General features: G+C 44.1%; 1 protein-coding gene across 1 annotated transcript in view; it reads left to right on the top strand.

Annotated features, from left to right (window-relative positions):
• The first annotated feature begins 1,248 nt into the window (after positions 1-1,248).
• LOC137379878 (V-type proton ATPase subunit S1-like) overlaps positions 1,249-26,778 on the top strand; it is a 78,372-nt gene continuing 52,842 nt past the window's right edge. Inside the window, exons 1-3 of the mRNA XM_068051278.1 lie at positions 1,249-1,361; positions 22,468-22,594; positions 22,691-22,759. Of these exons, the coding sequence (XP_067907379.1) occupies positions 1,249-1,361; positions 22,468-22,594; positions 22,691-22,759 (309 nt within the window). The remainder of the gene's footprint in view (positions 1,362-22,467; positions 22,595-22,690; positions 22,760-26,778) is intronic.

Raw genomic sequence — 26,778 nt, 5'->3', positions numbered from 1 at the left:
TAAAACTACTAGAAATATGTGACGCGACCAGCATGCATATGCGATAAACACACATGAAAATAAGTACAGAGGAGGAAAAAGAAGTGAAAGGTTTAAAGTAATAGCTGGAGTTCAGTTACTGGCTTTTGGGTTTGATGTAAAGTCTTTGATTGCAGTTGTCTTGCAGTTCTCGTTGGGGCCCAGTACACACTTTCAAACTTGTTTAGCTGCATGAGTCTTCTCTCTTGAGGTTTGAGTGGTTTCTGTGGATCCCTGGAACTTTGTGAGAGAGAGAGAGGGAGACAGGGAGAGACCTTCCTTCTCTGTTGTCTTCAAATTGCAGTCTCTTCTCAAACTGTTCTGTGAGCACAGTTCAATCAACTCCAAGTTGGTCAGCAGGTTAGTCTTGAGACTTATTTGGAAGAACCTCTCCTGCGGTTTGTGGATTTCAAAGCTCTCGGTGGGGGTGCGGGGGTGCGGTGTAGTGCTGTCTCTTGCTTAGACAAGGTGTGGATCATCACTGCTGCCCAGACCAATCTTTGTTAATTGAACCAGTGAGCAGTTCCATTGTCTCTCTTTTTCAACTGTCTTTTAGAATGCAAATGAGCAGCCATGTTTCAGTGGTCTTTTAAACAAAGTTAGTTTTCAGTCCAGTAACAGTTCAAAATTAATGTTCTCTATGATGAAATTAATATGTCCCATTTTTGGCAGGTTGGTTTTCATGACACACAATTATAAACCATTTGTAAAGTACTGATTTATTATTTAGTTACATATGGCACACAGAGGAAATCTTCATCCCAAAGATTTTTTATTTCAGTTTATTCTGAGAATATTATACATTGTTATGGATCTGTTGATCTTTCTACTTCTTAATTTCAGAAAATCAGTTTAGAAATTAAAACACAAAAATGGAAGAGATGCTTAGTTTTGAAGCTAATTAAGACTCTGTGATTATAGAGTTATGCAGTTTGTCTTCTCATTACTGATTACAAATCACTCACACCCCTTAACGTCATTACTTCACGGGCACGAGGAAGTGCTAAATTATTTTTATATCTTTTTCTTCTCCAAAATGCCCTTTAATTAAATGTTCTTTCTTGCCCATCTCCTTTATCAGTGTTTTCTCCAAAACAAGAGGATACCAAATGAGTCTGGTTGGTTCTGGACATTACAGATCTGACCAGAGAAGTTTGGTTTTTTTACATATAAATATGCATTTTTATTTTCAGTGTATTTTAATTGGAGGCAAGTCCCTCTGAAAGAGCCATGGCTCCAGGTCATTGTAGTTTGCAGCTGCCGCTTTGCTGTATTTTAGCCAGCTTTTTTCAGGGCACTTCTGCTGTGGATCAGGTCCCTATGCTGATGTGGTCGACCTTCAGGTGAGACTGACACCAGCATTTAATGAAAACAAAATGTTTTTCAGTCAGAAAAGTCACCAGGTTGTAATTTATTTATATTAACAACAATCTACCATGAATCAGCATTCTGCTGTAAAATGAAGTCAGAGGATTTGAGCTTTCAGTTAAACAAAAGTAAATTCCTTTTTGTGAGTAAGTTCCAAGTGCTGTCAGGAAAAAAAATACAAATTGGCTATTATGAAGCTGATGTAAATGTGGGCTAATTTTCTTTGAGGAAAATGCAAATACTAACTTCAAAATGTTTCTGTTAAGAAAGATATTCCCCTCTTCTCATGTGTCTCTATCAATTTGGCTGTTTTTATTTTGCACAGCATATTTATCCTAAATAAATTAATGGGAAGAATGAAAGGGCAGTAAGATATTGTGTAATGTCCAGTTAACATTTGAATTGTGCATGGATAATTGTTGCATCTATTTGAAATTTCTGGTGACTATGTATTAATTTTGTCATTGTTAAAACAAGGGGGGGGGGAGGTGGTGGTGTAGTGGTAATATCACTGGACTAATAATCCAGAGCCCAGGCTAATGCTCTGGGGACATGGATTTGAATGTTACCATGGCAGATGGTGAAATTTGAATTCAATTAACAATCTGGAATTTTATATAGCATACAAGGCTACGGGCCAAGTGCTGGAAAATGGGATTAGAATAGTTAGGTGCTTGATGGCCGGCACGGACACGATGGGCCGAAGGGCGTGTTTCTGTGCTGTATAACTCTATGACTCTATACAACTGAAAGAAGATAGATCTTGTAGCTCATAATTTACAGTTTTCCAATTAGAATGTTGTTTCCTTTTTGTGAGTCTACTTCAGTGAATAGGTGCACTGCCAATTGTAGTTATGTGTTTGTAAAATATGTGGTGCACAGTGAGTGGGCCAACATGCGTCAATGCCAATCTAAGGGTGCATAACCAGAAATCTAAGATCAGCATTGAACAGATGGTTGGTAATTAATACAAGGTTTTAACACAGTTGAGAAATTCTGATTATGCAGGATGTGCACTGGAATGGTGATGGTTTGGTATGGTCACATTAATCATGAATTGAATTATTGGCCTAGACTTTGCTATGAAAGTTGAAGGACTGACTTTCACCATTCATCTTGTATACAGCTGCCCACAGACTTTTTGTGGGGCTTGTAGCAGAGATTTCCAGTCATTCAGCATCCATTTCTATGTGGCACTCTCTCCAGGGATCTGTGGTGTCTATAAACAAGGGAAGCAGCAAGAAAGCTCTTTATCCAATCAGATGGAAAAATCTTCACTGGGACACACAGATTGCAAAGCAGGAAGTAAAAAAAAGAAAATATAAATTAAATTTCAATCAATGTACAGGAAGCAAAATAAAGATTGGGACATACACATGGGATTAAGGGAGAGATATAAAAGAGAAAAATAGACTTACTTTTTTTTTTCTAAAAATCTGTAACAGTTTCTACCGAGGGAAAGTGATTCTATACTTGTAAAATTAATTTTTCAGTCAGAGAGGTTGTTCAGTAATTATAACTTATGCCAGTTGAAAACTCACCTACTGATTGCACAAGCCCTGACATTTTCATCGATCCTTCGTGTGAGACTAGTGGGTTAAAGCCTGGCTACCCGACCTGAATTTGACTAGAGCCGACTACGTGTGTTGGGTTCGGGTCGGGTTGGGTCCGAAATTCTGAGTCCAGCATTCGAGCCTGGGTCAGGTCGGACTGGACACCGCTTCTGGGAAGTCACGGGATCAGGCTTACCCATGAATCCCTACAACTCCAGATGCAGGAATAGCCTGCTGCCGGAACAGATGAAGGAGATTCATGTTGGGTCGGGTCAGGTTGGGCGCGAAAAAAAATTAAAGGTCTCGGGCTCACGTCGGGTTTGGGTTGGCTGTGGTCGGGTCAGGCCCAGGTCGGGTTTTAATGTTATACCCGAGTCAGGCTTTATAGTGGGTAAGTACCACAAGTTCATACCATTATGGTGCTTTCTGTGTAGATTCCACTGGTGAAGACTGCAACTTTATTACTTTCGTTTAACATCTGATCTGAAGGACAGTGTATATTTATGATTTGAAAAAGGAAGAGTAAATGTGATTTGAATTTAGACAGCAATATCTGTGAATGAGGCTTATTGTTTCCGATCAATTCAATTAATCCAATGCAGAGTCAAATTCTGGCAATTGGCCTAAGCTGATTGGATTCCCTTCTGTGTCAGCACTTCTGTTCAGAAATGAATTCAAACAGACGTTACTTGATGAGGTTGGCTAGGACATCTACAAGCCAACAAACCAAGGGCTAAACAAATTTAATTAACTAAATTGTTGAACCTTGAAAGCAAATTGTTTCCAGAAAGATAGTCATATGCAGACCTGTTCCTACAGGTTGTGACCCCTGGTGTGGTCTTATTGTGCAACGCTGATTTGATGCTAGTGGTGCCATTTTGGAGCTCAACGCTCCAGCTATCACACTTTCTTAACTTCACAGAGCTAAACATGCGTTCAGCTTCAGGGAGGACCCTCACCAATGCTACTTAAAGGGATCATCAGCTACTTACAGGTTAGTTACTGGTTGATTTTTTTTTTTGGCTGATGCTTTGATTGTACAAGTGTTTGGTGCTTTCTAAAAATGTTTTAAAATGCAAAAGTCTACAGGGAGTGGTGGGGCAGGTGCTCACAGAGATTCTTCTGATTCAAGGCTTCTGCACAAACCATTTCCTCCCAGACCTGGGTGCACTAGTAGGCCTTCTCCATGGAATACACCATGATTTGGAGAATAATCCAGGTAGTGCAACAGCAAGTGTTGTAATAAGAGTATAAACACAGAGCAGGACCAGAGGTATTAATTACAATTGATTGTTTAACGAAGGGCACTGAATAGATTGTTTAGTAAGGGAATAGAGGGTTTTTGTTTTAGAATATGGATGGGCAGCTGTGACCTGTTGCTTGCAATTCCTGCGCCATGTGGGGACTTCAGGACACTTCATGTGTCTTGAGCGATCACGTGTAAAAAGTGTCTCCAACTGCTTCAGCTCAAGCTCAGGATTTCCGAGCTTGAGGGGCAGCTGGAATCACTGCGGAGCATCAGGGAGCAGGAATGTTTCCTGGATCGTACATTCCAGGAGGTGGTCACTCCACAGGCAGTAGGAATTCAGGATAGTAGATGAGTGGCCATCCAGAAGAGTAGGAAGAGGCAGGAAATGCAGGAATCTTCGGGGGGAGGATGTGGTGTTCTCAACCCAGTACTCAGCTTTGGCGACTGCTGAGAGTGACGACACCTTGAAGGAGTGCAGTCCAAACCATGGTACCAATGGGCAAGAGACTGTACAGGAGGGAACAGCAAAGTGAAGAAATGCAGTTGTTATAGGTGATTACATAGTCAGGAGGACAGACGGGCATTTCTGTAACTGTTATCGTGAGTCCGGCTTGGTGTGTTGCCTCCCTTGTGTCAGGGTAAAGTACATCACGGAGAGGGTGCAGGATATTCTGCAGGGGGAAGGGAGTGAGTCAGAAGTTGTGATGCATGTTGGTACCAACGACATAGCAAGGGCAGGTATTGAGGTCCTAGGGTCAGATTTTCAGGATCTAGGCAGGAAGTTAAAGAGTGGGATCTCGAGGGTAATAATCTTTGAATTATTCCCAGTGTCACTTGCTAACGAAAGTAGAAATAGGAAGATAGGGAGGATCAATGCATGGCTTGTAACATGGTGCAGGAGGGAGGGCTTCAGATGCTTGGGGCATTGGAACCAGTTTTGGGGCAGGGGACACCTATTCAAAAGGGACAGATTACACCTCAACAGGACTGGGACCAATGTCCTCTTGGGGAGGGTTTAAACTAAATGGGTGGGGGCTGGGCACCAGCATATTGAAGTAGAAAAGAGGAAAATAGTTCATGAGACTGTTATTCACTACTACCAAGGTTCACAGAATACTGGGAGAGAGATTTAGCACTGGAGTAGGGGAGGAGGTTCTAAAGTCTAAATCAGGGTTAATGTGCATGTATGTGAATGCAGAGTGTAGTTAATAAGACTGGTGAGTTATAGGTGCAGATTGACATGTGAGAATATGATGTTGTGGCTGTAACAGAGACCTAGATCAGAGAAGGGCAGGGCTGGGTGTTAAATATTCCTGGATACAAAGGGGTAGATTTTATTTTCCTGCCACTGAAAAAAATAGTGGCCTCAAAAGGCAGTGGAAGCAGAGTCTTTGAATATTTTTAAGGCAGAGGTAGATAGATTCTTGATAAGCAAGAGGGTGAAAGGTTATCGGGGTAGACGGGAATGTGGAGTTGAGGGTGCAATCAGATCAGCCATGATCTGATTGAATGGTGGAGCAGGCTCGAGGGGCCGAGTGGCCTAGTCCTGCTCCTAATTCTTATGTTCGTATGTATGTATGAAGGCATGTGATCGCTGCCCATTGGGCTAAAGATCTGGATCTGACAGTAAGATCATGGGGAATTGGATTTAAATGTATGCGTAAAGTTAATTTCAATATTTAAAGTCGGGTCTCATCGCCAAGGGATGGAGGGGCTCATCACAGAGCCTTGCCACCGCCGGGATAATCGGGCCCGGCAATCCCGGTGTCGGGCTCCTTGGCGGGCTGCCACTGCTGCAATCTTTCAGCTCCCCCTCTCCTCCCCACCACAGAGCCCAACACCAGGAGCTCAACAAATTCAGCCCAAAGTGTTCAGGAAAGATAGGGGAGGAAGAAAAGGGGGACGAATGGCAGTATTGATTAAGGAGAGCATTACAGTGCTTGAGAGAGAGGATGTCCCAGAAGGGTCAAGGACAGAATCTATTTGGTTAGAGCTAAGGAACAAAAAGGTACAATTACATTGTTCGATGTAGTCTGTAGTCCACCAACTAGTGGAAAGGATGTAGAGGAATAAATTTACAAGGAAATTACAGAAATGTGCAAGAATTATAGAGTAGTTATAAAGGGGGACTTTAATTATTCAAATATGGACTGGGATAGTAGTAGTGTAAAAGGTAGAGAGGGGCAGGAGTTCCTAGAGTGTGTTCAGGAAAATTTTCTACAACAGTATGTTTCCAGTCCATCGAGAAAGGCGGCACTGCTAGACTTGGTTCTTGGGAATGAGGTGAGCCAAGTGGATCAAGCATCAGCAGGAGAGCATTTAGAGGATAGTGATCATTGTATCATAAGGTTTAGGTTGGCTATGGGAAAGGACAAAGAACAATCTAAAGTAAGAGTAATTAACTGGGGGAAAATCAACTTCAATGGGGTAAGAATGGTTTTGGGCTGAATAAATTGGAATCAAAGGTTGGCAGGATAAACAGTGGCTGAACAATGGGCTACCTTCAAAGAAGAGATAGTTCGGGCACAGTCAAAGGGAAAGGTAGGACAAACAAGTTCAAAGCTTCCTGGATGACAAAAGAGATAGAGATGAAGAAGAAAAAGTGTGCTTTTGATAGATGTCAGGTAGATAATACAATGGAGAACCAGGCTACATATAGAAGGTTCAAAAGGGAGGTGGAAAAGCAAATAAGAGAAGCAAAGAAAGAGTATGAAAAGAGACTGGCAGCTAACAAAAAAGGGAATACCAAAGTCTTCTACAGGCATATAAATAGTAAACAGGTGGTAAAAGGTGGAGTAGGGCCGATTAGTGACCAAAAGGGAAATTTACACATGGAGGCAGGGGTAATAGCTGAGGTATTAAATGAATACTTTGCATCTGTCTTTACTAAGGAAGATAATGCTACCCAGGCCATATTGAAAGAGGAGGTAATTAATACACTAGAAGGATTTAAGATTGACGAGGAGGAGGTATTAGATAGGTTGGCTATACTTAAAGTTGATAAAGCACCAGGACCGGATGAGATGCATCCAAGGATACTGAGGGAAGTGAAGTGGAAATTGCGGAGGGACTGGCCATAATCTTCAGTCCTCCTTAGACTCAGGGGTGGTGCCGGAGGACTGGAGAATTGCAAATGTTACACTCTTGTTCAAAAAAGGATGTAAAGATAAGCCCAACAACTATAGGCCAGTCAGTTTAACTTTGGTAGTGGTGAAACTTCTAGAAAAAATAATTTGGGACAAAATCAATAGTCACATGTACAAATGCAGGTTAATTAAGGAAAGCCAGCATGGATTTGTTAAGGGAAAAATCATGTTTAACTAACTTGCTGGAATTTTTTGAAGGGGTAACTGAGAAGGTTGATGAGGGCAATGCTATTGATGTGGTGTACATGGACTTTCAAAAGGCGTTTGATACAGTGCCACATAACAGACTTGTGGAGCAAAGTTATAGCTCATGGAATAAAAGGGACAGTAGCAACATGGATACGAAATTGGCTGAGTGACAGGAAACAAAGAGTAGTGGTTAATGGATGTTTTTCAGGCTGGAGGAAGGTTTGTAGTGGAGTTCCAGAGGGGTCAGTGTTAGGACCCCTGCTCTTCCTGATATATAAATGACTTAGACCTTGGTATACAGGGCACAATTTCAAAGTTTGCGGATGATACGAAACTTGGAAGCGTTGTGAACTGTGAGGAGGATAGTATAGAACTTCAAAGGACATAGACAAGATGGTGGAATGGGCAGACAAGTGGCAGATGAAGTTCAATTAGGAGAAATGTGAAGTGATTCATTTTGGTAGGAAGAACATGGAGACACAATATAAAATAAAGGGTACATGGCTAAAGGGGATACAGGAGCATAGGGACCTGGGTGTATACGTGCATAAGTCATTGAAGGTGGCAGGACAGTTTGAGAGTGCGGTTTATAAAGCATACAGTATCCTAGGCTTTATTAATGCGGACATGGAGTACAAGAGCAAGGAGGTTAAGTTGAACTTATATAAGACACTAGTTCGGCCTCAGCTGGAGTATTGCATCCAGTTCTGGGTTACGCGCTTTAGGAAAGATGTGAGGGCATTGGAGAGAGTACAGAAAAGATTCACGAGAATGGTTCCAGGGATGAGGAACTTCATTTACAAATATAGATTGGAGAAGCTAGGACTGTTTTCTTTGGAGAAGAGAAGGCTGAGAGGAGATTTGCTAGAGGTATTCAAAATCATGAGAGGTCTGGATAGAGTAGACAGGGAGAAACTATTCCCACTCGTGAAAGGATCAAGAACGAGAGGGCAAAGATTTAAGGTAATCGGCAAAAGAAGCAATGGCAACATGAAGAAATCTTTTTCACGCAGTGAGTGGTTAGGATCTGGAATGTACTGCCAAAGAGTGTGGTGGAGGTAGGTTCAATTGAGGCATTCCCCAAAAGGGAATTAGATAGTTACCTAAAAAAGGAAAAATTACAGGGTTATGGGGAGAAGGTGGGGGAATGACATTGTGAATTGCTCACTTGGAGAGCCGGTGCAGACACGATGGGCTAAATGGCCTCCTTTTGTGATGATGTCATAGAGACGCTCACTCGCTCACTCAGAGTTTCCCTCCTTGACGTCCCGCACTCCCAGCTCAGGTAGGCTTTTCAACTTTTGACACTTACCAGCTGAGCAAAATGCAATACTTACTGTGTGTGTCCCACCTGGACCTGGCCTGACCCGACCCAAGCCCGAAAGCCGGACCTGGAAGAGCGACCCGAACCCAATACATGTTGTCGGGTCCCATCGGGTTCGGGTCGGGTAGCAGGCCTTTAGTGTGAGATGCCTGGACATCAGTAAGACAGATATCTGTCACCTGCTCCAGCCACAACTGTGAAGGTGACTGTGTTGATGAATTTTTATGCATCTGACCTCTTCCAGGCTGGAGCTAGGATATTTGCAACATTTCACAGTTTGTACTCCACTGTTGCATGAGGGAGGTCGTTGACTCTCTATTGCTTGAGGACTAACTATGTTTCATTCTCTCTTGCCAGAACAAAGCAGGCTTCATTAGGATTGCAGTCTTCCCCATCGTGCAGGGTGCTATTGATTGCATGCACATTGCTTTGCAGATGATGCCAACTCTGCCTTATTCTGCAAGCAAGAGGGATTCTGCTCCCTCGATTTCCAGCTGGTATGTGGCCATACGCAGAGAGTCATGCATGTCATTGCTTGGTATCCTGGCAGCACTCATAATGCCTTCGTTCTGCAACAGTCTGCTGTGCCAGCTGCATTTAAGCCACAATGGCAAACCAAAGGGAGGCAACTAAGCGACAAGGGCTATCCGCTGACCACATGGCTGATGCGTAACCTTTGCATGTGTGTGCAGCATGCATAAAATGAAAGCCATGCATAACCATGCAATGTGATAGTGCAGATCATTGGTGTGCTGAAGCAACTAGAACAACAATATTCCGCAGAGTGGGTGTCAAGATGCTTCATGGTTTGCTGCATGCTTTACCTTTCCATTGTAAGGGGACAGCCCTTGCCCCTCGTGTTACAGTGAGTAGCTCAGGAGCAGGAGGAAGAGAGGAGACAACCTAGACAATTCCTTAAATATAAGCAAAATACTGCAGATGCTGGAAATCTGAAATAAAAACAAGAAATGCTGGAAATACTCAGCAGGTCTGGCAGCATCTGTGGAGCTAGAAGCAGAGTTAACATTTCTGGTCAGTGACCCTTCATCAGAACTGGATGACAATTCCTTTCTGGCCGGACTGACCATGATACCAGTAACCACAACTTCAAATCCCCGTTCACCAATAATCCCACACCTCTGTCACTGACCATCACACTATCCGCGTGGCCACAATGTAAAAATAAAAGCCCTCACAAAATAAACATTCCAAATCAAATTTATAAATTGAATGATTTCATTTTTCAGACAAAAGTCAACTAATCACCCCAGTACGTTCCCTTAATGCCTGTTTTGTGTGTGCCTTTGCCTATCCCAGTCCTATATGCAGTGCCACCCCTGTGGCTGCAGCAAGGCTGGTGAGAACCTGTTGACTTTCAGTGGGGAAACTGCAATGGCCTTATAGGATGATCTTGAGCAGCTCTGGGCCTGGAAGGTCCACCTGCAGACTGCACCACCAAGGCGGAAGCAGTCTTGTCTGGTTGGCAGGCTAACAGGCAACAACAGCAAGGGCATTGAGGAGTGGCATGTGTGGGAGGACGAATGCTGTCATCCTAAGAGATGACAACAGGTTTGTGCTCCAGGGAGTCTCTGCCTTGTTTGAATTGTAAACGTGTCTGCATCCAGTTGAAGGAAGATTCTTTCCTGTTTGGGGTGGTTGTTTCAGTGCAGCCAGTTGAGTAACTGGTAACAGGTAGTAAATGTGTATAGTGACCGCTTTTACTGCCCTAAAACCTGCATGAGGGACATACAGAAAGATTGTCATGACCTTCATAAGTACAGCTATGACTTGAATATATCAAATATATACAGTCACAAGGCATGTAATATTAGAGTAATGGATTTGTCTGAATAGCTTGGGAAGGCAACTGCTCCCTCCCTTCTCTTGTGTGTCTCTATCTTTCATTTCACTCTATTTCTCTTCAGCAACTACTTTGCTAAAATATTTCTGCCTCTTTCTCCTTGCTCAAGGCTCTTTCTGCTGTATGTCTGCTATTATCCTTAAAAGCCTTCTTTAATTTTCCATTGTTTATTTCTCAATAAATCCTAAAAACACATACAATGTTGATCTGTACCCTCAATTAAAATAAATGTTTCAAGAGATGCTGGCTCAAAATTTCCTCGGAACTGAAAGCAGAAACCCTGCTTGCATGTGTAAAACAAATTTTGTGTCACATTCGCGGCAAAGTTACGTTAGTGGAGCGGGAGTAATTCCAAGTAAACTCTGGGCCGTTAATATTTTCCCTGAAATTGAATTACCCCTCCATTTTGTTCAGCGTGTTGCTGCAGCAGTATATTAATTTATCAAAGTTGGTATTTGCTGCCAAATGCTTTCTAGAACTGGGTTTTTTGTGAAATTCACCTGCATTTGCAAATGCCCTTTGATTTTTAGAAGTAAAGAAAAAAGGACAAGAATTTAAATGCTCGCAATTTTATCACCCCTGATCACATCATTGAAAGGTCTCAAAGGGCTTCACAAAGTTAATTTCCGACGCAATGTTTAGAAACTTGGAGATTCTGGGGTAGAGTTTCTGCTTATTCACGATGATAATATCAATGCAATCTGGGCAAAATCGGCAGAAGCAGCTCAAAAAAATCAGACACTTTTAAACGTGAGTTCGGCCCAAAACTAATTACGTTCGTGTTTTCTGCGATCGTTTCCGCTAGTTTATAATTTTCAGTTTTCATGTGGGAAGTTTTGAGCGCATTTTTCAGCTTCCCTGGATCAGACTCCTAGGCTCCTAGGTCAACATTGCAAGACTGTTGTTCGGGAAAGCCCTTCAAAGAACAGGACAGCACAGGAACAGGCCATTCGGCCCTCCAAGCCTATCCGGATCTTGATGCCTGCCTAAACTAACACCTCCTCTCCCCTCTTCTCACCCAGATTCTGTCCCCTCCCCTCCCCTCCTCTCTCCCCGGATTCTCTCCCCTCCCCCCCTCTCACCCCGGATTCTGTCCCATCCCCTCTCCCCGGATTCTGTCCCCTACCACCCCCCTCTCCTCTCACCCCGGATTCTCTCCCCTCCCCCTCCTCTCACCCCGGATTCTGTCCCCTCCCCTCCCCTCTCCCTGGATTCTGTCCCCTCCCCTCCTCTCACCCCGGATTCTGTCTCCTCCCCCTCCTCTCACCCCGGATTCTGTCCCCTCCCCTCCCCTCCCCTCCTCTCTCCCTGGATTCTGTCCCCTCCCCTCCTCTCACCCTGGATTCTGTCCCCTCCTCTCCTCTCCTCTCACCCCGGATTCTGTCCCCTCTCCTCCCCTCCTCTCACCCCGGATTCTGTACCCTCCCCTCCCCAGTATCATCTGGCAAATCTTTTATGCATGTTCTCCAATGCCTCTATGTCCTTTTTTATAATATGGAGACCAGAACTGCGCACAGTGTGGTCTAACCAAAGGTCTGTACAGTTTAACATAGCTTCTGCTTTTCAATTCTATGTCTAGAAATGAACCCTGTTACTTTGTTTGCTTTATTAAGGATTTATGTGTCAGTAGATTTTTTTTTAAGATACAGCACTGAAACAGGCCCTTCGGCCCACCGAGTCTGTGCCGACCATTAACCACCCATTTATACTAATCCTACACTAATCCCATATTCCTACCATATCCCCACCAGTCCCTATATTCCCCTACCACCTACCTATACTAGTGGCAATTTATAATGGCCAATTTACCTATCAACCTGCAAGTCTTTTGGCTGTGGGAGGAAACCAGAGCACCCGGAGGAAACCCACGCAGACACAGGGAGAACTTGCAAACTCCAAACAGGCAGTACCCAGAATTGAACCTGGGTCGCTGAAACTGTGAGGCTGCGGTGCTAACCACTGCGCCACTGTGCCGCCCCGAATCTCAGTGATTTGTGTATCTGTTCCTCTAGTTCCTCTATCTCATTTAAGAGACTTGTTTTCTGAAGAGAAGGTGGCCACGTTAGACTTCCTATCTCTTAAAGGAAAAGGCTAGAACATAAGAAATGGGAGCAGGAGTGGGCCATATGGCCCCTCAAACCTGCTTCACCATTGAATAAGATCATGGATGATCTGATCTTGGCCTCAACTCCACTTTCCTGCCTCTTCCCCATAACCCTTGACTGCCTAAAGTTCAAGAATCTGTCTTTCACAGCCTTGAACATATTCATTGACTCAAAACTCCACAGCTCCCTTTGGTAGGGAATTCCAAAGATTAATGACCCGCTGAGAAATAAATTCCTTCTCATCTCCATCTTTAAATGGGTGACCCCATTATTCTAAAATTGTGTCCCCTAATTCTAGATTCACCCATGAGAGGAAACATCCTCTCAGGATATACCCTGTCAAGCCCCCTCAGAATCTCATATATTTCTATAAGATCACCTCTCATTTTTCTAAACTCCCATGAGTATAGGCCCAGCTGCTCAACCTTTCCTCATAAGACAATCCCTTCATCCCAGGAATCAGCCTAGTGAACTTTCTCTGAACTGCTTCCAATGCAAGTATCTTCTTTGGCCTCCTTATCTCGAGAGACAATGGATACGCGCCTGGAGGTGGTCAGTGGTTTGTGAAGCAGCGCCTGGAGTGGCTATAAAGGCCAATTCTAGAGTGACAGGCTCTTCCACAGGTGCTGCAGAGAAATTTGTTTGTCGGGGCTGTTGCACAGTTGGCTCTCCCCTTCCGCCTCTGTCTTTTTTCCTGCCAACTACTAAGTCTCTTCGACTCGCCACATTTTAGCCCCGTCTTTATGGCTGCCCGCCAGCTGTGGCGAACACTGGCAACTGACTCCCACGACTTGTGATCAATGTCACAGGATTTCATGTCGCGTTTGCAGATGTCTTTAAAGCGGAGACATGGACGGCCGGTGGGTCTGATACCAGTGGTGAGCTCGCTGTACAATGTGTCTTTGGGGATCCTGCCATCTTCCATGCGGCTCACATGGCCAAGCCATCTCAAGCGCCGCTGACTCAGTAGTGTGTACAAGCTGGGGATGTTGGCCGCCTCGAGGACCTCTGTGTTGGAGATACGGTCCTGCCACCTGATGCCAAGTATTCTCCGGAGGCAGCGAAGATGGAATGAATTGAGACGTCTTGGCTGACATACGTTGTCCAGGCCTCGCTGCCATAGAGCAAGGTACTGAGGAATGCAAGTATATCCTTAAATAAGGAGTCCAAAACTGCACGCAGTACCCTAGGTGCAGTCTCACCAATGCCCTGTACACTTTTATACTCCAACCCCTTGCAATAAAGGCTAACGTTCCATTTGCCTTCCAAATTACTTGCTGTATTTGCATTACGACCAGGTGAGAAGGGGTCTAGTGATTCCCTCTCAGCCTTTGCCTGGTTTAACCATAACTGGGTTTAATTTTAAACCAATGTGTTTTTAGCTCCCCCTCAGTAAATCTTTGTTCACTACCTTCCAATTGTAAGACAAAGAAATCAGACAGGTTTTCTTAGATTTAAATAAGAAAGGTGGAAGTTTATTAATCTTAAATTCTAATTCGGTTAACAACTACAAATATGTGATGCTACCACGCTAGCATGCATATGTGATAAACAAACACCGATAGAGACCGAAAAATTAGAAGGAATAAAGGGGAAATGTTTGAGGCAATATCTGGTGGTTACAGTCCTTATAGTTTGATGTTGATGCTTTGGATGCCGATAAGGCTTGCTGTTCGTTGGGGCCCAGTGCACGCTTTAACTTGTTTCGATGTAGGAGTCTTTTCTCTAGTGAGGTTTATGTGTCTTGAGTGGGTCCGGAGGCTTGTGAGAAAGCGAGAGAACCAGCCAGGAGAGAAGCTCTCTTGTTCCAGGTTCAGTTGCAAACAGCAGCCTGTGTCTTCAAACTGTCCTGTGAGCACAATTCAAAAAGCCTGGACCAGCTGGTTAGTCATGTGACCAGCTGGTTTAACCACTTCTGCATTTGTGGATTTCAAAGCTCTCCGTGGGGGGATGTAGTGTTGTCTCCGACCCCAACAAGATGGAGATCACCATTGCCCAGCCCAATCTCTGTTAATTGAATCAGTGAGCAATTCTTTTGTCTCTCCCATCACTGTCTCTTAGTATGCAAGTGTCCTCCAGCCAAGTGTCTGGTGATCTCTCGTAAAACAAGTTATTTCTTCATTCCAGCAACAGTTTATAATTAATGTTCATATGAAGAAGTTAAAATGCCTCATTCTTGGAAGGTGGGGGTCTTCATGACAGCATACTAACTTTTTGTGCTTCGTGTATGAGGACACACAAATTCCTCTGTACTGCAGCATTCTGTAATCTCTCACCATTTAAATAAGATTTTGCTTTCTATTCTTCCTACTAAAGTGGATAATCTCATATTTTTTCACAATATAATCCATCTGATAAATATTTACCTACTCACTTAACTTATCTATATCTCTTAGTAGATTTTTTGGGCCAGGTTTTGTGCTCAACCCGACTGCGGGTTTCATGGCGGATGGGGGGGGGGCGGGCGGAGAGAGACGGAGAATCAGGGCAAAATCACCCGCCATGGAACCCGACGCCGGGAATCCCGGTTCCAATTTGCCCGGGGAATATGATTGTCATAAGAGTGATGATCCTTTAACATCTCAGTATGCTAATGAACTAAGTACCTGGATGTAGTCATGTGACTTGAAGTCAGAGTCACTCTGGAACTGTGACACCCAGATGAAGGTTCTATAAATAGTTTGCTCTGTACTGTATATAATAGTTTAGCTGTTAATAAACCTGTTTGAGATCTTCAGCAAACTGGACTCCACGCATCTCATTTATGTCGCATCAGCCAACATAAAGAACTAATTATGTGTTGGCAGCAGTTTTATTAGACCGTGGAAAACAAGATGCCCTCCCTGTGGGCTTGTGGGGGGTTGGGGGTGGGGGGGGGGCGGTGTCCCTCCTTCGTGGGCAATTTGTGGCCCACGGAGAACCACCACAAGGAACGAATGTACCCCCGGTACCCCTCTCCCCCTGGACTGAATGCCCACCCCACAGCCCCCCTTGCTGAGGCCTTCTGGACTGGCCCTGGCAACCCTGCCTCACCTAACTCTTGTCCAGGGTTCCACCACTGGGCCTGGGGGCTGAGGTCTCTGCAGTACCAGCAGTGGCCACTGCTCCAAGCGGCGCTGCTGACACTGCTGAGCTGCCGGCCCTGTGTTTGGCTGGTAGGTCTTGGCGGCGGGATCCCCTCCCTATTAAGTGTCTAAAGGGACAGGGATCCTGCATCCTTAAGCTTTGACCCCAAAAAAACAGAGATCACACCGGGGGTCTGAAAAAATGCTGAGGCAGAGTTCCCCCCGACTTTTCAGCCCCGCACTGAGAGCCCTGCCTCCTGTACAAAATCGAGCCCCCTTGTGTCCTCCTCACAATGTGCTTTCTCACCTCTCTCAGTATTGTCAGCAAATTTGTCTACCATATACTTGGTCCCTTCATCCAAGTCATTAATATTAATTATAAATAATTGAGGCCTCAGAACTGATTCCTGTGGCACCCCTTTGGTTACAGTTTGCCAACCTGAAAATGGCCCATTTATTATCACTCTCTGTTTTCTATTCATTAGCCAGTCTTCTATCCATGCAAATATGTTAGCTCCTACACCATTAACTCATACCTTGTGCAGTAACCTTTTATGTGGTACCTTATTGAATGCCTTTTGGAAATTCAAATACACTATATCTACTGATTCCCCTTTATTCACTCTGCTTGCTACAGCCTCAAAGAACTCTAATAAATTTGGCAAACATGATTTCCCTTTCATAGAACCATAGTTACTCTGCTTGATTGTATTATGATTTTCTAAATGTCCTGCTACTACTTGCTTAATAATGGATTACAGCATTTTCCCAATGTCAGTTTTTCAATCTGCTGAGACCTTTCCAGAATACAGGGAATTTTGGAAGTTTACAACTAATGCATCTACTATTTTTGCAAGCACTTCTTTTAAGATCCAGGGGATTTGTCTGTGCTTTGTTCCATTAGATTGCCTAGTTCTTTTTCTCCCTCCCTTTTGCTCCCTGATTTTCTACTATTTTTGAGATGCTTTAAGTGCCGTCTACCGTGAAGCCAGGTATAAAATATTTATTCAAAGTCTCTGCCGTTCCCTTGTTTCCCACTATTAATTTCCCAGACTCATCCTCTAACGGACCAATGTTTACTTTAGCTACTCTCTTCCTTTTTATATACTTGTAGAAGCTCTTACTGTCTGTGTTTATATTTCTTGCTAGTTTACGCTCATAATCTATTTTCTCCCTCTTTATCTTTTGGTCATCCTTTGCTGGTTTCTAAAATTTTCCCAATCTTCTGGCCTACCACTATTGTATGTCTTTTCTTTCAATTTAGTTCTATTCTTAACCTCCTTAGTTAGCTACAGATGTTTCGGCCTTCTCGTAGAGTCTTTCTTTCATAATGGAATATATCTTTGTTGAGAGTTATGAAAGATCTCCTTAAATGTCTGCCACTGCTTCTCTACCGTCTTACCTTTTAATCTATTTTCCCAGTCCACTTTAGCCAACTCTGTCTTCATACTTTTGTAATTGCCTTTATTTAAGTTTAAGATATTAGTTTCTGGCCCAAGCTGAACATGTAATTCCATCATGTTATGGTCATTCTTCTCTGGAGGATTCTTTACTATGAGATCATTAATTAACCTTGTCTCATTACACATTACCAGATCTAAAATAGCCTGTTCCTGGTTGGTTCCATTAACATATTATTCTAAGAAACTGTTCTGAATACACTCTATGAACTCGTCCTCAAGGCTACCTTTGCCAATTTGATCTGTCCAATCTATGTGAAGATTAAAGTTGCCTTTCTTACAAGTCCCCATTATTTCTTGATTTATACTCTGTCCTTTTGTTAGCTATTGTTAGGTGGCCTATAAACTACTCTCACAGTGACTTCTTTCTCTTGCTATTTCTGATCTCCACACAAACTGATTCTACATCTTGATGTTCTCAGCCAAGATCATTTTTCAGTACTGTACTGATCCTTTATTAACAGAGTTATCCAACCTCCTTTTCCTATCTGTCTATCCTTCTGAGATGTCAAGTACCCCTGAATATTCAGTTCCCAGCCTTGTAACAGGCAAGATTTTACTTCACCTGAGCAGGCAGGATCGGAGGTGGGCGGGCTTACAATTTCCTGTCACCAGCCAGCAAGCCGGCCTCCTGCCATGGTCCTTTCTCAAGGCCATGTTCTTTCAGGCAGGATTGGGGGGGGAGGGGTGATGGGCTCTGGCTTCTGCCTGCACGTGGCAGGTAGTCCATTGAAGGGCCTGTTAAGATGACTTCCAGTAGGCGTGCCAGCATCCCCCCAACACCACCCCCCCCCACCGCCCATTGAGGCCAAAGCCCCAGCGGCAGATGGTGAGGGGGGGTGAAGGGCTGCACTCCATCCTGCTAGGAAACCCCACCCCCGCCTCACACCCGCCGTCGCCATAGGGCTACAGCTGTGACCACTGGCCGTCTTCAGTGGAGGGGTCGCTGAAGGCCTGGCAGTTGTGGCCCTTTTGAATTAAATAAATTATGAAAGCTCTTCAAAAACCACTTCCATCTTCAGGCGTCCTCTCTCTCTCCTCTCTACAGGGAGGCCTCCCCCCCCCCCCCCCCCCCATGCCAGGGTAATCTCCCATTTTTCGGACACCTCACTGGAGGTGCTGCTAAAGGCAGTGACTGAGCACAGAAACATCCTGTTTCCTGCCAGTTGCAACAGAAAGGAAAGCAAGGCTTACAAAGAGGGCATGGCAGGAAGTGACACGAGGTCAGCAGGAGTAATGAGGAGAAACTGGGTGCGGTGACAGAAACATTTCAATGACCGTCTGGACAGGTGTGTCCAAAGATAGACCAAGATGTCATGCCTCCTGGTCAGCAGGCACCAGAGTGCAAAAGAAAGGGCATCCTCAGGACACATAGAATTCTCCCAACCGTGGGAGAGATGTGTGTTCATCAGCCTTGATGACCCATAAGCATAGGTTAGAACCCCAGTGACGTTGGACAGGAGGGTGGAGTGCAGACTGCAGCAGCATATGCAATTGAAAAGCTGCGAGTGGTGAGGGAAGGAGGCATTGTCCTAATAACATCTTTCTTCACCTTATAGGCCTGGATGGTGGGGTGCCCCAGCTCACATCATTGATGCACTTTGAGGAGCTGGCCCTTGATGTGGCCAGAGTGTCAAGCCATAGGGACGTTGGGGATTTAGAAACAGGGGTCTGCTATAGACAGGGTGAATGCATCTCAACATCTCCAGGTTCAGGGGATGCATGGCAATACTCCCCATGCAACGAGCTGTCAATGCATTTAGCAGCGCGAGCATCTGTTGACTGTCCTGATCTCTCATCACCATCTTCTCTTCTGTCTTTCACAGGGCCAGCCGAAGAGGGGGAGGAGTCCACGCAACGACAAAAAGTTCCTGAGGAGTCAGAGGACAAAGATACATCGGAGCCTGCACCATCACATCTTTCTTGTGCACCCTCCACCAGCGCAGATACTCACATCTTGATGGGTCCTCGAGCGGTATTAGAAACAGCGGCACAGGGTGAAATGCACATCACATCAGAGTTGGAGGATTCAGGAGAGGTAGAGTCAGCTGTGGCCAGTCCCCCTCGGAGGATGGAGGAGAGGTGCAGCCCTGCTCATCAGGGCAGAGATGCAGATCCTAAGATGTCATGAAACAGACACCGCTACCCGGAAAATCAGAGGGAAATGTGCGCTCACATGTCACAGTTACCTGAGGCACTGTGGAGTAATGGAACAAGAATGGAGGAGTCCATTCATCTCATATGCTCTACGATGTCTCAGTGCTTTGAGCACAAGCGCTCCTCCACTGAGAGAATGGCCAACCTCATGGAGAACCATATGTGGCAGCACTCAGAGTAGATGCAGGAACAGTGCACTGACATGCACAGGAAGAATGCCGCAATCAGCAACATTGACCAGTCAGTTGCACAACTGGCTCAAAGAAGCATGGAGTGGATGCCAGCTGCACCCCAGCTGGTGGTCCCCTCCAGCGATCAAGGGCATCATGAAAGGGCTAAGGACAAGACAGATGGTTATGAGCGGCAACCCCTCACAGGGCTCCATAATCATTACCTGCCTCTATGCCCCTTCCGATGGATGAAGCATCTGTAGAATCACACCCAGTTACAGAGGCTGCCCCTACAGTAATGCTGGTGCAGCAGCCTTTGAAGGTGCTCCCCAGCACCCCCACCACAAGGTCAACCGCCACGGGCATCTCAGTCCCAGACAGGCATGAGTGAGCAGTCTGCCTCCACCTCATCCTCAGCCACAAAGGAGGCACTCGTACGAGTGGCCATGAGCAGAGGCCACCGCATTGGTAATGTTACTTTGTTGGTCACTTGGGGTGTTTCTGATGTAAATAATAGTGAGCTGTTAAGCAATAAAGCTCTGGGAAATTTGTTGCTCTAAGACAGACTTATGTGTTTCCATCTCATCATGGTAAGATGCAGGAGAATGGGAAATAAGGGTTAACAAAGCAATGGAGTATGATGGGGAAGAGTGTGTTTGGTGCAGACTCTGGAGCAGGGGTTGCCAACCTTTTCTTTTGTGAGAGCTACTTCTGATAAATGAAAAATATCACAAGCCACTTAAACATATATTGAAAAAATATGGACAGTGGTATGAAAGTACTTACATTTTTTAATATTTTGTGAGGACTCATGTTTTAAAATGGTGGAAATGGATTCCTTTGGAGGTAAAGAGATTACATCGATGCTGGATTTTTTTTTAAAAGGTCACTGGAAAGACTTGAGCCGTTAAAAACAACCCTTACTGGATGTCACCTGTCTTAAGCTAAATACACAACAGGAGCTTTGGTGACCAGGGGGAGTTGTTTACAGAGAAGTGACATGTCAAAATTTATGGTGGTCAAGAGTTGGTTTCGTTTTGAATTTTTTGAGTCAGTTGGGATTACAGCTGCTGAGAGAAGCACCCAGTTCATCCTTTCTCCACCTCTTTGAGAAATCCTGAGAATCCAGTGTGTGATAGCTAACATTTCTCTTGGAAAGCCTGTCAGACTAATCCTTGATGTCGCCGAAATAGGCGTGCTCCAAAACGATCCCAGTGACAGTCATCAATGCGTATGTGGGATGCCATAAGAAAGGGACAACTGATATCATTCCATATCTTATCCTTTTCCTTCAAGAATTAATACGTTTTTGGCCAAAGTATTTTTTGTCGCTTTTTGTAAAGAGATCTCTGCAGAGAAAACTTCTTTATTTTTCCTTTGTGTGTGAGTGTGTGTGTGTGTGTGTTTTAGGCTAAATTAGATGGGAATTTTCATATTTCAATCTGTGTGTTAATGCTTTGCATCTTTACTGAATAAGACTTGTTTTATAATAAGTTGATAATTCTGTTGTTGATTAAAGAAACCTGGTTGGTGGATTTTATTCTGAAATAAAATAGAGTATATAATTGGCCGTATTGGTAACTGGGTAAACATTTAAATATATGTTGTGACCCCTGGAGACAGTGCACTCCTCCTGCCTCAGTCGTAACAAGAGATAAATGCAAACTAAATGTGTAAATATGTAGCTATAATTGCATTATATTTAATATCAAGGGAAACTGATTTTAACTTTATTTCAATGTGATACATGACACTGCATTCTGTCCAAAGATAAGTGGAACCAAACAAGCGGCTGGATTTTAAATGCTCGCAACCAAGATCGCCGGTGAGCTTCAAAGATGGCAGTCTGCTTGTGTGGACTGCTCATCACAGAGCTGCCATGATATTAAACATGGCGGCTCATTTAAAAGACTGGGGCGGACCGCCCCCCCACCCACTGCAGGCGCCAACGCCATTTTAAAAATGTTTCGAGCCCTTCAATTTAGTTTAAATATTTAAAGATATACGCCTTTTAAATTTCATTTTAAAAATTAACTGAATGTTTCTAGTCCCTCTCTCACCCCCAATGACCATACAGTTCATTCCTTGCCCTTTCCCCCCGACAAAATACTTACCTTGTGTACCTGACCTTCACCCCACCAAACTTTATGAACTTTTCACTTCAACCCCTTCCCACCATCCTCGACACCAATCAGATTGTTTTGACCCTGCTCCCCCCTCCCCTCCCGCACTGAAATACTCTTCTGCTCCCCCTTCCCCATCAGTGTCCCACATCGGATCTCCGGACGAGTATTGCACCGGGACCGACGGTGGGAGCAGGTAAGTATTTAATTCATCACTTTAAATAAATTAACATATTTAAATTTTAATCCTGCCGCGAGCGGCGGGGGGAAGTGACGACAGGCTAGACATTGTCCTTGGTGTTAAAAATATGGGGAAATACTGTGGCCTTGTTAGAACTTTGGCACTGTAGCATTGTATTGTCAAGGGACAGTCATATTTCAAGACCGTCTTTTTCAAGGTCAAATCACAACGTCTAGTCTTCCAATATAGTTATAATTCAAGAAAATATTCAGAAGAACTTGATATACAAGGCTTTCACTTTATTTTGTACATGCATTTGATTTGACAGGTACAATAAAAAAATCTAATTGATCATTTGGGTCATTGCCAAATAAAACATGCAAATGAGTTCCCTTTTCTCTGAATTAAACAATTCATATTTTAAGTGAATTCTTTATTGAATCTGCATGAAAATACTTACAAAAACCTCCTTTGAAATGTATTGTGATTCACTTTCAGCTCTTTATGGAATATGAAAAGTCCAACATACAAAGGTCATATCATTAAAAACCATGAGCTGCATACATTCCTGAAACCAATTTTTAACCAAGGTTCCCAGATTGTTGTTCTCTTTATTCAGAACGAGGTCAGTAATAGCTATTTATATCATCAAAGTTCATGCATCGATCTTTGTTAAATGATTTGTGATGTGTACTCGTTAACCTTTCCATTTGTTCTTCAGCTTAGTGTCGAAGACTTCACACGTTATGGTCCTGATTATGGAGGCAAAGATATATTTTGCAACATCCAGGTAAGTATAGCTATGTCACGCAGTATCCTGCTACATATTAATGTGAATAGTATAAGTGGGATTTATGATTGCATTCCATGCATTTGATTCAACAATGGTAACTACAGCTATTTAGACTAAGAAACAAAGCTATTTTTTGTCCTTCTAAGAAACTCCATTAAATTCCATTCAGGTGCAAATGGAATTCTACAGAACATAAAGGAAGAAATTGCATTTATATAGGCTCCTTTCATGACCTCAGGATGCCCAAAGCACTTTACAGTTAATTAAGTACTTTTGAAGTGTAGTACTGTTGCAACATGGGAATGCGGCAGCCAATTTGCACATAGCAAGCTCCCACTACAGGTAATGAGATAAATGACCAGAACATCTGTTTTAGTGAGGTTGGTTGAGTGATAAATATTGGCGAGGATGCTGTGGAGAATTCCCCTGCTCTTATTACAAATAGTACACTGAGATCTTTTACATCCATCTGAGAGGGCAGATAGAGTCTTGGTTTAACATCTCATCCAAAAGGTCACACCACCAACAGTGCAGTACTTCCTTAGTACGACACTAAAATGTCAGCCTGGATTATGTGCTCTAGTCTCTAAAGTATGACTTGAACCCACACTGTACTTGCCATGTCCTGTCTGAATGTTTTGTTTGACAAATATGCAAAGTTCTTATAATTGAATCAGCAATATTTAACAATTTTTTTATTGCATTTGTTGGAATGTATAAATTGCAATTCAGGCTTTTCTCCCAAATATTTTTATTCATGTTCACAGACGACAGCTGTTTGCATAAACAAATCCTTGTTGCCCATGATTTGAAACTTACATCCCAAATGTGTCATGAGCAGGATTAATGTGCCTCAGGACCAAAACTTGCAATTTATTGGGATATTTCAAACCAGGAATCATATGGCTTACCAACCATACTCTCGCATTCTCTCCAATAGATAGAAAAACACCACAGCTCTCAAATTCCATCTACGTTGCCATGGTCTCCCACCATAACTTCAGCAAGAGATTAGTAGAACCACTTGAGAAACAGCAGAAACAACTGTTTGTTATTCCCCTTGGTGTCCCTCAGTTTCCTGCCAACGCTACACCAGGTGACTGAGAAAATCCCTTTGAAATTCAGAGCTCACATTGTTAAACTATATCATGCAGGCTTAAACAGCAAGTTGGATTTATTTAAAAGAATTATGTTCAAATAGAACACAAATAAATTGTTAAGAGAGTCGAGTATTGCCTCTGATACAACTAAAACTGAACTGAAGGAATGGCCAACAGCCATGGACAAAACCACTTTTTTTATATATTAGTTCATGGGATATGAGCATTGCTGGCAAGGCCAACATTAATTGCCCATCCCTAATTGTCCTTGAGATGGTTGTGAGCCGCCTTCTTGAACTGCTACGGTCCATGCAGTGTAGAAACACTCACAAGTGCTGTTAGAGAGAGAGTTCCAGGATTTTGATCCAGCGACAGTGAAGGAAAAGCGACACATTTCTAATTCAAGATAGTGTGTGACTCGGGAGGGGATCTTGCAGGTGCTGGCATTCCCATGCATCTGCACATTTTATACTTGCAAGCCTCAGCTACATAGACTATTGTCCAATAATATAAGTAACTGAGGTTGACTGTTGGCATCTTCCTTTAATGTGGCTGGGCCTGTAGGCTGCCTTCCTTAGTTCCTCTTTCTCTTTCCAGCTGCTGTCTCCTACTCAGTTACAATCAGTTTGTAGCTCCCAGTTACTGTTTAGTTACTGTTTTCCTGCATTTCCTAATTTTTTGGTTATTCTCCTCCCCAAACTTCCTTTATTACTTCTTGACGCCTACCCTGTTGCCTTTGCTAATACTTTTGTTTTAACCATATCCACTTCTCACACACTCTTTTCCCTCAACAGACAGCTGACTAATTTCCCTGAATTACACTTCATTTTCTTAACCTGCTTTGCTTTGTGCACTTTCCAATGACATGTACGCAGCTGGCTGTGCCCTGCTCAGCTATTTCATGTGAAGGTGTAGCATGAGCCTTCTTACTGGCTTCTAAGTATTAACAACAACAACTTTTATTTACACAGTGACTTTAATATAATGAAGCATCCCAAAGGCATTTCACAGGAGTATAATCAGACAAAAATTGAAACTGAGCCAAAGAAGGCAACAATGGCACAGGTGACCAAAAGCTTGGTGAAAGAGTTAGATTTTAAGGAACATCTTAAAGGAGGAGAGCTGGAAATATTTAGGAAAGGATAGCCCCCAATAATGGGATGAAGGAAGTAGGGATGGACAAGAGGCCAGGATTGGAGAAATGCAGAGTTCTCAGAGGGTATAGGGCTGGAGGAGGTTACAGAGAGAACAAGGGAAAAGGCCATACATGAATTTTAAAATTGAAGTGTTGGTGGACACTGTAGTTCAGTGAGCACAGAGGGGACGGGTGAATAGAACTTGGCAAGTATTAGGATAGAGAAGTAGACGTTTGGATGAGATCAAGGCCAGAATTTTATGGCCCCCCAACAAGCAGGCTCCTGGCGGGGTGGGGGGACTGCAAAATTGCATAGGAGGTGGGGGGTGGGGGGCCGTTCCCGATGCCTTTCCTGCTCTGCTGCAATTTTACGCGGTGGGGGCGAGAAATAACCTGCCCACCCCAGGCCAATCAAGGCCCGTGGGAGATCAGAGAGTGAGAGAGAAAACACAGTGGGAACAGAGCTTTAATAAACGCTCCAAAAGGAACAGAGTCGGAAACCAGCGAGAGAGAGAGAGAGAGGGAGGGTATTTTAAGGAAGTAAAAACAGAGAGAAGAATTCTTTCTTCTTTGACCTCCTTGTCTTGAGAGACAATGGGTAATCACCTAGAGGTGGTCAGTGGTTTGTGAAGCAGCGCCTGGAGTGGATATAAAGGCCAATTCTAGAGTGACAGACTCTTCCACAGGTGCTGCAGATAAAATTGGTTGTCGGGGCTGTTACACAGTTGGCTCTCTTCTTGCGCTTCTGTCTTTTTTCCTGCCAACTGCGAAGTCTCTTCGACTCGCCACATTTTAGCCCCGCCTGTATGGCTGTCCAGCAGCTCTGGCGATCACTGGCAACTGACTCCCACGACTTATGGTCAATGTCACAGGACTTCATGTCGCGTTTGCAGACGTCTTTAAAGCGGAGACATGGACGGCCGGTGGGTCTGATACCAGTGACGAGCTCGCTATACAATGCGCCCTGGGGGATCCTGCCATCTTCCATGCGGCTCACATGGCTAACCATCTCAAGCGTCGCTGGCTCAGTAGGGTGTAAATGCTGGGGATGTTGGCCGCCACGAGGACTTCTGCTTTGGAGATATGGTCCTGCCACCTGATGCCAAGGATTCTCCAGAGGCAGTGGAGATGGAATGAGTTGAGACTTCGCTCTTGACTGACATACGTTGTCCAGGCCTCGCTGCCATAGAGCTAGGTACTGAGGACACAGGCTTGGAACACTCGGACTTTTGTGTTCCATGTTAGTGCGCCATTTTACCACACCCTCTTGGCCAGCCTGGACATAGCAGCGGACGCCTTTCCCATGCGCTTGTTGATTTCTGCATCGAGAGACAGGTTACTGGTGATAGTTGAGCCTCAGTAGGCCAAGCCTCCTTTGACAGCTCCTTCCAAACCCACAACCTCTACCACCTAGAAGAACAAAGGCAATAGTTGCATGGGAACACCAACACTTGCAAGTTCCCCTCCAAGCCACACACCATCCTGACATGGAACTGCAGTGTCATTTCTTCACTGTTGCTACATCAAGGGCGGCACAGTGGCGCAGTGGTTTGCACCGCAGCCTCACAGCTCCAGGGACCCGGGTTCGATTCCGGGTACTGCCTGTGTGGAGTTTGCAAGTTCTCCCTGTGTCTGCGTGGGTTTTCTCCGGGTGCTCCGGTTTCCTCCCACAAGCCAAAAGACTTGCAGGTTGATAGGTAAATTGGCCATTATAAATTGTCACTAGTATAGGTAGGTGGTAGGGAAATATAGGGACAGGTGGGCATGTTTGGTAGGAATAT

The sequence above is a fragment of the Heterodontus francisci genome, chromosome 18 (genome assembly GCF_036365525.1).
Source record: "Heterodontus francisci isolate sHetFra1 chromosome 18, sHetFra1.hap1, whole genome shotgun sequence".
In the NCBI taxonomy this organism is placed as follows: domain Eukaryota; kingdom Metazoa; phylum Chordata; class Chondrichthyes; order Heterodontiformes; family Heterodontidae; genus Heterodontus; species Heterodontus francisci.
The sequence above is the reverse complement of the archived record's forward strand: the minus strand, read 5'-3'. Positions and strand labels throughout refer to the sequence as shown.